General features: G+C 54.4%; 2 protein-coding genes across 2 annotated transcripts in view; one reads left to right on the forward strand and one right to left on the reverse strand.

The window, feature by feature from the left end:
- DTX1 (deltex E3 ubiquitin ligase 1) overlaps positions 1 to 4628 on the forward strand; it is a 41609-nt gene extending 36981 nt beyond the window's left edge. Inside the window, exons 5-10 of the mRNA XM_023203916.3 lie at positions 117 to 278; positions 591 to 652; positions 1356 to 1514; positions 1608 to 1769; positions 1891 to 1980; positions 3314 to 4628. Coding sequence (XP_023059684.1) covers positions 117 to 278; positions 591 to 652; positions 1356 to 1514; positions 1608 to 1769; positions 1891 to 1980; positions 3314 to 3538 — 860 coding nt within the window. The 3' untranslated portion in view covers positions 3539 to 4628. The remainder of the gene's footprint in view (positions 1 to 116; positions 279 to 590; positions 653 to 1355; positions 1515 to 1607; positions 1770 to 1890; positions 1981 to 3313) is intronic.
- Positions 4629 to 5890: 1262 nt separating this feature from the next.
- The window catches only part of RASAL1 (RAS protein activator like 1), a 38132-nt gene continuing 30934 nt past the window's right edge, over positions 5891 to 13088 (reverse strand). Inside the window, exons 16-21 of the mRNA XM_023203906.1 lie at positions 12175 to 12347; positions 10649 to 10786; positions 10427 to 10562; positions 8583 to 8703; positions 7240 to 7292; positions 5891 to 6680 (exon numbers count right to left, since the gene is read on the reverse strand). Of these exons, the coding sequence (XP_023059674.1) occupies positions 6541 to 6680; positions 7240 to 7292; positions 8583 to 8703; positions 10427 to 10562; positions 10649 to 10786; positions 12175 to 12347 (761 nt within the window). The 3' untranslated portion in view covers positions 5891 to 6540. The remainder of the gene's footprint in view (positions 6681 to 7239; positions 7293 to 8582; positions 8704 to 10426; positions 10563 to 10648; positions 10787 to 12174; positions 12348 to 13088) is intronic.

Below are 13088 nucleotides of genomic sequence, written 5' to 3' on the forward strand. Positions count from 1 at the left end.
GGCCCGAGAGTGCAACCCTCCCACCCACAGGAAGGCCCCGGGATTCCCAGGGCCAATGGTCGGGGGTCTGGGCGGGGATGGCGCCCCGCCCGCTAACCGCGCCCCCCGACCCGCAGGGATGACCGGGATACTGCTGTGCGCGGCCGGGCTGCCCGTGTGCCTGACGCGGGCCCCCAAGCCCATCCTGCACCCGCCGCCAGTGAGCAAGAGCGACGTGAAGCCCGTGCCCGGCGTGCCCGGGGTGTGCCGCAAGACCAAGAAGAAGCACCTTAAAAAGAGTACGCCCTCCGCCCCCTGCCTCACACGAGATGAACCCCACTAAGCCTTGACCACAACTGTGTGACCTCTGGTCTCCAACTTATTCTTAGCATTTACGACCTCACCTCCATTGCCTGATCTCAGCTCCCCTTGCCCTGGCCCCATCTTTCACCGGCTCCTGTTACAGCTAACCTCCAGCAACCCCTGACCTCTGACCCTGACCAACCCTTTCCACCCTGACCCCTGCCCTCTGACCGCTGACCCAGTTCTGGGCCAAGCCTTCAGGGACAGACTCTGGGTACCCTCAAACCCACCCCGCTGTGTCCCTGCAGGTAAGAATCCCGAGGATGTGGTTCGAAGATACATGCAGAAGGTGAAAAATCCACCTGATGAGGTGAGGAGGGGGTGGGGGGGTGGGGGGGCAGGGGGGAGGGCCCTGGCATGGAGGGGGCAGGAACCCTCACCCCTCCTCCTGGGTTCTGGGTGATACAGAGCTCTTCTAGTTTGTTCCTTTCTTCACTTTCTTTATGAGGTTTTTTGATGCATAGAAATGCTTACGTTTAATGGACTCACATTTATCCATCTTTTGATGATTGAGTTTTTGTGTCATTTTCACCCATATTTTCCACTAAATGTTTTTAAGTTTTGCTTTTGATAGTTAAGCCCTTAATTCACCTGGGGAGTGGTGAGAGAGCCATCTTCCTCTGTGACATATCAGAATTCAATATATGGGAAGGGGCTGGGCGCAGTGGCTCATGCTGTAGTCCCAGCTATGTTGGAGGCTGAGGCAGGAGGATCTCCTGAGCCCAGAAGTTCGACTCTGCAGTGAGCTATGATTGCACTGCTGTACTTCAGCCTGGGCAACAGAGCCTGTCTCTTAATAAAAAATAAAAAATAAAAATAAAATAAAAATAAAAAGAAGAAGAAAAGAAAAGAAAACAATGTATGGGGCAGAGCGTGTGTCCTGTCTCCGTTTGCCAAATGGGCGCCAGAAAGAGTGTGGTCTGCTGCCCATGGTGACCCGCCGAGGGGCAGTGCTGACCCAGTAGGTGCCCCGCCCTTCCCAGTCCTCAGTCTCCCCTGCTGCCCACCTGCAGGACTGCACCATCTGCATGGAGCGGCTGGTCACAGCGTCAGGCTACGAGGGCGTGCTTCGACACAAGGGTGTGCGGCCTGAGCTCGTGGGCCGCCTGGGCCGCTGCGGCCACATGTACCACCTGCTGTGCCTCGTGGCCATGTACTCCAATGGCAACAAGGTGGGTTGGGGGGGACAGTGGCTGGGGAGTGGGCAGGGAACGAAGTGGGGTTGGGCGGCCACTGGGAACTCACTGCCAGCCTCCCCTGCCCAGGATGGCAGTCTGCAGTGCCCCACCTGCAAGGCCATCTACGGGGAGAAGACGGGTACGCAGCCGCCTGGGAAGATGGAGTTCCACCTCATCCCCCACTCGCTGCCCGGCTTCCCTGACACCCAGACCATCCGCATCGTCTACGACATCCCCACGGGCATCCAGGTGGACTCCCATTCTGCCTCGCTGGCCCCCAGCCCGCACTCCCCTCCGACTCCTCCAGACGCTCCTCTGCCCTGCCACCACCTGTTCATGGTCTAAATTCCTGCTACTGTCCCTCCTGCAGGGCCCTGAGCACCCCAACCCCGGGAAGAAGTTCACCGCAAGAGGATTCCCTCGCCACTGCTATCTACCCAACAATGAGAAAGGCCGGAAGGTGGGTGCCCAGCCGTGAGGGCACGGGAGATAGGCGCAGCCAGGGGCTCCAGCAACCACTGGCCTGGGCCTGTGGTCCCCATCATCCCCAATCCCTGCTCTCACTTTCCTCCCCAAAGCAGCACCCAAACAGCAGCAACCATGGCCACTGGCTTCACACATCTTACCTCCTTTCCCCAGCTGCTGAGGTCAAGGTCTTGACCCCATTTTATAGACAAAGATGCAAGGCTTCAGAGAGGGCAAGTCACTTGACCGTGGTCACACAGAAACTAAGTGACAGAGCTCGGATTTGAGCCCAGGCAGTCGAAGCTCTCACCACCACCCTACAGGCTGTCTGATTTGACTTTATGCTTTTCAAGAGCACCAAGGAAATCTCTAGGCTTTTGAATGTTAGTAACTAATTTACAAGTTGCTCTTTAATATAGTGTGGAGTCCAAACTAAATAGAGCAGAGAGCTGCCAGATACTTTCTTCACCCCAGAAAAAAAACAGGCAGGGCTGGGTGCGGTGGCTAATGCCTCTAATCCCAGCACTTTGGGAGACCGAGGCGGGTGGATCACAAGATCAGGAGTTTGAGACCAGCCTGGCCAACATGGTGAAACCCCATCTCTACTAAAAATACAAAAATTATCCGGGAGTGGTGACGTGCGCCTGTAGTCCCAGCTACCCGGGAGGCTGAGGCAGGAAAATTGCTTGAACTCAGGAGGCAGAGGTTGCACTGAGCCGAGATCACCCCAACGCACTCCAGCCTGGGTGACAGAGCAAGACTCCGTCACAAAAAAAAAAAAAAAAAGAAAGAAAGAAAGAAAGAAACAGGCAGGCCCAGCACAATGGGGCACACCTGTAATCCCTGCACTTGGGGAGGCTGAGGTGGGAGGCCAGGAGTTTGAGACCAATCTGGGCAACATAGTGAGACTCTGTCTCTCCAAAAAGTTTGTAATTTTAGCTGGGCTTGGTGGTGCCTACCTGTAGTCCCAGCTACTCGGGAGGCTGATGTGGGACGATTGCTGGAGCCCAGGAGTTCGAGGCTGCAGTGAGCTCTGGTGGCACTACTGCACTCCAGCCTGGGCAACGCAGCAAGATTCTGTCCCCCCTGCCAAAAAAAGAAAGGAAAGGAAAGGAAAGAAAAAACAGATAACTTGGAAAGAGCTTTTACTGGCAGTTCAGGAAATACAAATGTAAGGGAAATGGCAAAGCCAGCAGTACGTAGTCGCTGCCAATGGATGAACCCATAAGGTAGCCATGATGTGGCAGGGGAGGGAGGGAGGATGAGGCTGGTGGGCTGGAGGCTGCCTGTGACCTCCGCCTAGCCCCACCGTGTCCCTGTCCCCCCAGGTGCTGCGGCTGCTCATCACGGCCTGGGAGAGAAGACTCATCTTCACTATCGGCACCTCCAACACCACGGGCGAGTCGGACACCGTGGTGTGGAACGAGATCCATCACAAGACCGAGTTTGGATCCAACCTCACGGGCCACGGCTACCCGGACGCTAGCTACCTAGACAACGTGCTGGCCGAGCTCACAGCCCAGGGTGTATCCGAGGCTGCAGCCAAGGCCTGAGGCCCAAGGCTGCCCACCTTCCTTCCTGCTTTGCCCCTGGTCCGGCAAATGCCTCCTTCGCCAGGTGTGTCCTGGTGGCCCAGGTTCAGGGCTGGGGAGGAGCCTGCGGAAGGAGCCGCAGCCATTCAGGGGACCTGCCTGGTGGCAGCTGGGATGAAGAGAGATGGCATGTCAGGCTGGCTCCGAATCATAGCTCCCTGAGAGGGCCGTGCAGAGAGTACTGGAAACCTCCCTACCAAAAAGACAGAGACCCGCCCCCTCACACACAAACACACATGTCCTGTTGAACTCATGCACGCACACCCACGTGCCTCTACTTGCCCCCAGGCTGGAAGAGAAGAGACAGAAAGACCCCATGATCCCCCCTATGTGGATCCCCATCTGTGTCTCGGTTGCATCTGTACAGCCTTGTCTGCAAACTGGAGGATGCAGGGCAAGCCCTTAGGGGCCTGCCAGGGCTCGGGGGACAAACAGGGACTTGGGAAACTCAGTGTACCCCCGATGCCTCACCCATTCCATGTCTTCACCCATGTCTGCCACCCACTGGTTGGGCAATTGTGGGCCCATGGGGTGGAAGCCCCCAGATGACTGGGCAGTTCTACAAAAGAATGGCCAGCGCAAGCGGGGACTAGAGGGTCCTGCTTTTATGTTTGTCCCTCTTCATCTCTCTGGACTCTGATCCGCTTCTCCCTTCCCATCTCCAGGCCTTCTGTCTGTCCCAGATAAAGGCACTGTTCTCCCATCCTCCCTATCCCATCCTCTCCACCAAATTGCTCCCAATTTTGAGAGCCAAAGGCTGGCGCTTCTGACTTCAGGAGCGAGAGGAGGAGGCCTAGTTTGGGCCCATGTATTTTAAAGCAGAGTGGACAGCAGAGAGTCAATTTCCCTTTCGTTGGGAGTGGGCAGTGGGGTGGCTAATCGTCTCCGGCCAACCAGGGGCCCGTTGCCCAGGCAATTCACCAGCTCTGCCTCTGCTGATTGGCTGCCACGGTGGGAGTCAGCCAAGATTTAAAGGTATGCCAGCGATTGCTGTTTTCAAAACCTACCAGTCCCACTGTGGGTGGAGAAATAAATGGTCTTTCTCCTCCTCGCCTGGTCTTTTCCTGCCAAGAGAGGGGTGGGTGGCTCTGTTCCTGGGGGCTGCAGTCAGCCCCATTTGGGGAGTGATGGCTTGCAAGACAATGGCAACTTCAGGGTCATTGCCTCGGGCCGGAAGGGGTGGGGGCGGTGGAGCAGTGACAGACCCTCCTAGTCCTAGTCTCCAAGAATGCAAAGGTGAAAGTACCCTTCTCTTTCACAAGAGCACGAGGCAATGCACACGTCTGCTCCCTGGCACAATCACAAGAGACAAAAAGCAAGGAACTCGGGCGGAGAACTGGGAGCCTCGGGGAGAATACGGAGGAGCTGGGAGACACTGTGATCAGCTCATCAGGATCTCGGAGCTCGTCAGGACCCTGTCCTTGGGGAGGAGGGTCAGGTTCTAACTAGGGAAAAACAGGGATGGACCCCAGCCTTAAATCAGCCTCTCTGCAACATGCCAGGACGCCCCTGCAGCTCTGGTGGATGCTGCGGCTTCGGGCAACCCCTGCTGGCCAGCCTCGGGATAGCGCCGTGTCTTTCCTGGTCTACTTGATCCCCTGCCAGGTAGGCTTTGGTTTCTGTCCCACCCCCTAGTGACACAACACCGGAAATGAGTCCTTGGAGGCCCTTCCAGTTCTGCCAGTCACGTGTTCCCAAACATTTGTACTCCGTGGTTCATTCTCAGACAAAACCTCAACCCAAACCCTGGCATATAAAATTGCAAGCCAGGCACTGTGACTCACGCCTGTAATCCCAGCAACTAAGGAGGCCGAGGCGGGAGGCTCATTTGACGCCAGGAGCTTGAGACCAGCCTGGGCAACATAGCAAGACCCCTCGTCTCTACAAAAATTTAAAAATTGGCCAGGCGTGATGGCTTGCACCTGTAGTCGCAGCTGCTCTGGAGGCTGACGTGGGAGGATCGCTGAAGCCCAGAAGTTTGAGGCTGCAGTGATCTATGATCATGCCACTGTACTGCAGCCTGGGCAACAGAGTGAGACCCCGGACTCTAAAAATAAGAAAAAATAAAATTGCCCACTCCCCAGGCCTATGGTCCTCAAAGCTGATGCTCATCCAAATGACCTAAGGAATCTGTTAAATAACCCTGATTCTTGCCCTCATATACCTTCAGATTCTGAGTCAGTAACTGGCTGGGCCTTAGAAATCTGCATTTCTAGCAGACATTCCAGTGGGTAGTCTTTGGCCCACAGTCAGAGAAACCCCTCCCTGGCTCCTGAACTACCTCATTGGAATCCAGTTTGAAAACCACACATCTAGACTTTCCCTCCTCTTTTTATACAGGGTAATCTGAGACCCAAAGGGAGACAAAGAGCCTGGCCCAAGGTCTCCCAGGCTCCAAGGGTCTGAGTGTGGCACACTGGACCCCCACCCAGCCTTGGTTCTTCCTGAGGGTACCTAATTCTGGAAGCTTGTGGTTGGGGTCCTAGGCCAAGGGCAGGGTACAGAAGAATCAATGAGGTTATAGGGATTAGAAGACACAAAAACAGGAAGGAGTGAGCCCATTTAGTGCCTATCTGGGGCAACAACATCACATGGGCTTCAGGAATTCAGGTCCAGCTGTATCCAGCAGCTCAGAGCCAGGCTGGCCTCCTTGGTATGGATAGAGGCCAGTTTGGTGAAGCAGAGACCCCGGTCTCAGTCAAATAAGTCAGATTCCTTATCCTATCCACTCCAGTCTGAACCCAGAGAGCGAGATTCACTCAGTGCAAAGCTGGCGCCTGCCAAAGGGCTTCCATGCCCTGAGTTCTGGACTCAAGGCACACAGGACTAGGTACGTCTCTGGGAGCCTCCAAACCACAGAATCAAAGAGGTACAAGGAGACAGGAGATTCCTGGGGCAGGATGCGCTGAGGAGAGGACCCCCCACCTCCTTGCTCCTCCTTCCAGGCTAGCTGTGGCATTTCCTTAGGGGCCAAGTGGGCCCAGGGCTGCCTTCCCTCGCTCTTGCTGCTGGAACTCCTCATGGGCACGATCCAGGTCTGCGAGCACCTCCAGCAGGCGGGCAGCTGCTGCTCTTTGCCGGGCCAGGACGTCAGGACAGGCCCCTAGGAAGGAGACAAGAGGCCACAGGAGCTCAGCCAGTCCAAGGCAGGCTGCTGTAACCCAGACCCGATGGTTTCTCACGCTGCAGATGTGCCTTGTGCCCTGAGAACCCTAAAATCCTTAAGAGTCCCCACACACAGCCCTGTGGCCTGATGATGGACTGGAAACACAGGAGACAGTGGGGAAGCGCCTGTGAGGAAAAAAGGACCTCCTTAACCCCTTAGCTTACTTTTTTTTTTTTTTGGTGGGGCAGGGTGGAGTCTTGCTGTGTTGCCCAGGGTGGAGTTCAGTGGCATGACCTCAGCTCATTGCAACCTCCTCCTCCTGGGTTCAAGCAATTCCCATGTCTCAGTCACCCCAGTAGCTGGGATTACAGGTGTGCACCACCACACCCGGCTAATTTTTAAATTTTTAGTAGAGACAGGGTTTCACCATGTTGGTCAGGCTGGTCTCGAACTCCAGACCTCAAGTGATCCACCCACCTTGGCCTCCCAAAGTGCTGGGATTACAGGTGTGAGCCACTGCGCCCAGCCTTTACCTTCTGTGGTACAGAGCCCTTACCTGTGTCTGCCTCCAGAGTTGTATCCATATTAGAATCCTCCAGTAATTTCAGCCTGGAAGGTGAGAGGGAGAAAGACAAATCTGGTCCCTGATTCCCAATCCTGATTCCTACCCCAGAAATTCTCTGAGAAATTAGTTTTCCTGAATCATCACCATCACCATCTACCATTGTCATCGTCATCATCATCATCATCATCATCATCATCATCTACACAGCAAACATTTCTAGAGTGCCAGATACTATTCGAAACCTTTTACATGTTTAACTCATTTAATTGTCATGACAAACTCATATGAGGTAGGTATTTAGTATTAGCTCCATTATGCAGATGATCACTGAGACACAGAGAGGTTAGGTAACTTGTCTAAGGTCGCACCGCATCAGCATCATCATCATTACCACTTACTGAAAGCTAACTATGTGGCCGGGCAACTACAAAGTGCTGTATTAGCTCATCTGATCCTCAGGACAACCCACAAGGTCACCACCATTCCATTAGTATTCCCCTTTTCCAGACGAGGAAACTGAAGTACAAAGAAGTTAAGCAACTTTTTTAAGATCACACAGCCTGGTTGGGTGCAGTGGCTTATGCCTGTAATCCCTGCATTTTGGGAGGGCGAAGGCAAGACAAGTGGATCACTTGAAGTCAGGAATTCTAGACTAGCCTGGCCAACATGGTGAAACCCCATCTCTACTAAAAATACAAAAACTAGTCAGGCATGGTGGTGGGTGCCTGTAATCCTGGCTACATGGGAGGCTGAAGCAGGAGAATTGCTTGAACCCAGGAGGCAGAGGTTGCAGTGAGCCAAGATCATGCCACTGTACTCCAGCCTGGGCAACAGAGCAAGACTCTGTCTAAATAAATATATAAATATTTAAAAAAAAAAAAAAAAAAAAAAAAGATCACACAGCTAGTAAGTGGCTAGGTCAGGATTGGAACCCAGGCAGGTCAGCTTCAGAACCCACTCTGTAGTGAGCTGGGACAAATCTCTGTCACCAAATAACAGTGATAGTGATCCTCATGCCAGGAAGGGGAAGAGATCTATCCAAGGGCATTTAGCAAGCGCAGGGGGCCAGGATTTTATGTCAATTGTGCCAGGGTCTCTGGAGCCCCAGGTATTAAAAGATCCCAAGACCCAGTTCTGTATGAGGGACCCCTCCCACCGAGGATGCTTCCCAAGCCCTGACTGCGTAGACACCCAGTCCCCACCCTGGGCCAGGCCCTCAGGGAAGATCCACCAATGCACACGGAAAGAATGAATAAATGAACACAGCAAGGCCACGGTGGGGGGCTGGCTCGGCTGGTCATAGGAGGTGAAGTGGGATGGGTGGGGGCACCCACCTGAGCTGGTCCCGCCCCAGGAGCAGCTGCCGATACACCATCTGGGCCTCAGCATCGGGATCCAATGGGTCACTCCAGTCCCCCAGGGTGACAGCTGAGTGTGTACGGCTGCAGCCGGCAGCTGAGGGGACACAGCTTCATTCATCAGTAACGCCCCCTCCCCTTCCAGAAGCCTCCACAACCAGGCTGTCGCCAAGCCATGCTCCTTCATCTAAAATCCCTCGTCAAACCTACTATTTCTAGGCCACACGCGGTGGCTCATGCCTGTAATCTCAGCACTTTTGGAGGCTGAGATGGGAGGATCACTTGACCCCAAGAGTTCGAGACCAGCCTGGGCAACATAGTGAGACCTCGTCTCTACAAATAATTTAAAAATTACTCTTGGGTCCGGAGCAGTGGCTCACGCCTGTAATCTCAGCACTTTGGGAGGCCAAGGTGGGTGGATCACTAGAGGTCAAGAGTTTCAGACCAGCCTGGCCAACATGGTGAAACCCCGTCTCTACTAAAACTACAAAAATTAGCCAGGCATGGTGGTTCATGCCTGTAATCTCAGCTACTTGGGAGGCTGAGGCGGGAGAATCGCTTGAACCCGGGAGACACAGATTGCTGTGAGCTAAGATTGCACCACTACATTCCAGCCTGGGCAAAAGGGTGAGACTCCATCTCAAAAAAAAAAAAAAAAATTAGCCTCACATGGTGGCACATGTCTGTGGTCCCAGCTGCTTGGGAGGCCGAAGTGAGAGGACTGCTTGAACCCAGGAGTTTGAGGCTGCAGGGAGCCATGATTGCACCACTGCACTCCAGCCTGGGCAACAGAGAGAGGTTCTGTCTCAAAAACAAAAATAAAAAAACCCACTACTTCCTTTGAATCTTACATCCTCCACTCTCATCCAGCCCCACTTCTGCTCCCTAGACTTTAGCAGTAGCCTCGCCTCTCCCAGTACTCCTCTCTCATTCTAGGCTCCAGTCACAAAGACCTTTTTCCAACCGTCAGCCTACCTTGTCCCAACCTCCAGGCCTTTGCTCATGACACCTGCAACACTTCCTTAGCCCCAGCTCCCAGCTCTGTCTCCAACGTCGCTGCTTAACTTCTGCTCTACTCAGGTTGCATTTAAGCAACACTTCCTCCAGGAAGCCCTCCTTGAGTCCCCGTCCTGAGGCTGGGTCAGAGGCACCCACTGGAATCTCAAAAGCCTCATGTTGGCACTTAATAACATTGTATTAACAAAAGGCCCGTCGCGGTGGCTCACACCTGTAACCCCAACACTTTGGGAGGCTGAGGCGGGCTTATCACCTGAGATCAAGAGATCGAGACCAGCCTGGCCAACATGGTGAAACCCCGTCCCTACTAAAAATACAAAATTAGCTGGGTGCAGTGGCACACACCTACAATCCCAGCTACTCAGGAGGCTGAGGCAGGAGAATCACTTGAACCCGGGAGGCAGAGGTTGCAGTGAGCTGAGATTGTGCACTCCAGCCTTTGCAACACAGTGAGACTCTGTCTCAAAAAAAAAAGAAAAAAAAATTTGGGTTATGCACTCATCTTCCTTGAGAACAAGCTCATGATGTTTAGGCGCCACAGGATGCTGGCACCTAGTGAGTAGAAATAACACGTCGCATGCACCAAGCAGCGTCCTATGCTCTTTGTGTAAATCAAGTCATTTAATTATCACAACTCCATGAGAAAGGCACTGTTATCAACCTCATTTCACAGTTGAGGAGACTGAGGCATAGAGAGGTTGAGTAACTTGCCCAAGGTTGCACAGCCAGCCCAGGCGGAAGTGGGACACCCACTGATTGACGGGTAAGGCCGGCAGAGCCTGCAGTCCGCGCTGCCCCCTCACCTGAGCGCTCAGCCTGGAGGCAGCAGGTCCAGCGCGCGCTGCGGAAGGCACCGGGGTGGCAGGCGGCCAGCTTGTCCGGGTTGGGGGCGCTGGCCTTGCGCAAGGCCGAGAGCCACTGGTTGAGCTCGTTCACATTCTGCAACGGGTGGGAGGCGATCAGGGGGCGGGTGGGAACCGAGGGACGCCCCACCCCCACCGCTCCCCATCGCGGCGGGGTCTCACCTTGCACTGGAGGTAGGTGGTGTGCAGCGCCCCCGCGCCGTCCTGCGTCACCACCTGCATCACGTGGGGCAGTTGGAAGGCGCCCTCGTCTACGCGCTCCACGGCGCGGATGTGCGACACGGGGATGGAGTGGCGCGTCTGGGGAAGAGGATTGTTGCTACAGGATGGGCTGGGGGCTAGGGCTGGGGTGGGGACAGCTTCCGTCTGGTTGTGTGCGGCAGGTGGAGTCAGTTCCCAGAGGCGGGACATTCAACCCTGTAAGTCTGTGCTCTGTGTGCTCGTCCATCCATCCATGTGAGCTGTTGGGTGAGTCCTGCTCTATCCTTTTTTTTTTTTTTTTTTTTTTTAAACAGAGTCTCACTCTACCCCTCAGGCTGGAATGCAGTGGCACAATCTGGGCTCACTGCTACCTCTGCCTCCCAGATTCAAGCGATTCTCCTGCCTCAGCCTCCCAAGTGGCTGGGATTACAGGTGTGCACCACCACGCCAGGCTAATTTTTTTGTATTTTTAGTAGAGATGGGGTTTCACCATGTTGGCCAGGCTGGTCTTGAACCCCTGGCCTCAAGTGATCCGCCCACCTCGGCCTCCCAAAGTGCTGGGATTACAGGCGTGAGCCACCGTGCCCAGCCACCTGTCTAAGTGACAACTTCTCTGGGAATCCGTTTCCTTGTTAATAATAGCTACCACTTCTATGGTGCTTGGGACTTTACATTGATCAACTGATTTAATTATCACAACAAACTTCTGGGGTTGGTTCTGTTATTCTCTCTAACCTACAGATGAGAAAACTGAGGTGCAAGAAGATAGATGACCCTTCCAAGGTCACTCATCGGTTGGACCCAAAATTGGAACCCAGAGAAATGACCACTAGAATCTCTGTTCTCCTGATAAAATAGAAACAGTAAGCGCGGACTCCCTTCCCAGCATTAGCTGTCATCATCTACTGGTGTGCACACAGCTCCCCATTCGGAAGACTCCAGCACGTGTCTCGGGGCATTCTAGTCACCAACGCCAGCCCCACAAGGGCAAGATTTTCACCTGTCTTGTTCACTCCTGTATCTCTAGTGCTTAGGACACTGACACATAATAGGCCCAATAATGTTTGCTGAATGAGTGAACGAGTGAATGAATGCTTGGATGAATGTGCCTGAACATCTGCACATGTTCCTAGTGAACACATTCAATGTTATGAGTCTGTCTAGCATGTGCCCTGGATCCGGGTGGCAGCATTGGAGAGCGGTTCAGCATCGGCCCTGTCCTGTGTGCCTCCACGTCTGGGAGGCATATCCCCGCCACCGCATGTGCACATTCTGAAGCATGTGTGATGGTGCCTGTCCGTGTCCTGTGCCCACATTGGCCTGAACTTGTGAGCAGAGCCTGTCCTGAGAGTTTGTCATTGTTAAGTTGTTATGGCACCTTGGGGCCTTGCCCCACTGTGGGCCTCAGTTTCCCCCTGTGTACAAAGAGGCAGCATCCTGAAAAAGGCCACCCCTGGAAAGCCCTCCATTGTGGACGGGAACCCCACCTGGCACTCAGGGCTCTTGGAGAAGGAGAGGGTCTCCCCGCTGAGCCAGACGTAGCGCTTCTTGAAGGCAAAACGCGTGGCCAGGCCGGCGGGCTCCTCCTTGCGCTTCAGCAGATAGCCTTCTCGAACGATGGCTGAGGGCGGGAACAGGGCCCGGGCTGGGATACCAGCTTCTGGGAAATGGGAGAAGAGAGGTGGTAGACAGTGAGCCCTCCCTATCCAGGCTTACCTTACTCCACTAGCATGCCCAGGGAGGACCTCAGTGGACGGGCACGGTTCTCTGTTCCCCTAGAGGTGGGAGGATGAGCACAATGACTTCAGACTCCACTGCCTCAATAGGGAATGCAATCATGGAGGCCAGGAGGAGGGGGCGGGCAAAGTAGCCCTTAAAGACCTCTCTCCAACCAGAGAAATCTGCAGACAGTGTGCAGGCAGCCAGCAGGGGTAGCCACACCCTATGGGGTCCCACCCAGGCAATGTCCTGCATCTAACCATGCTCAAGGAGCCAGGACACAGCCCCGCTACCCCACCCCAGCAGCACAGGGACCCCACCATGCTACAACCAGGCTCTACCTTCTGACAGGTTGCTCCAACGGGACTGGGATCCAACTAGGTTATGACCTGAGCCCCACATTATGGTATGGATTCAACCACAACTTTTCTGCTACAAATCATCCTGTGATTCTGTTTCACTCCAAGTCAAAGCTAAAATTCTTCCCAAGGCCTATGAGGCCCCACATGATCTGGCCCCCCACCTCTCTGGCCTTGCCTCTTTGCCTCCCCACTGCCCCCACTTCACTCTTCTTCACGGGTGTCCTCAGTGCCACTCTCTGTCCCACCTCAGGGCCCTTGCACATGCTGTGCCCTGCCTGGCACTCTTCCCTGGGATTCTCACGGCTCTCTACCTGTTCCCT

Source organism: Piliocolobus tephrosceles, chromosome 10 (genome assembly GCF_002776525.5).
Source record: "Piliocolobus tephrosceles isolate RC106 chromosome 10, ASM277652v3, whole genome shotgun sequence".
In the NCBI taxonomy this organism is placed as follows: domain Eukaryota; kingdom Metazoa; phylum Chordata; class Mammalia; order Primates; family Cercopithecidae; genus Piliocolobus; species Piliocolobus tephrosceles.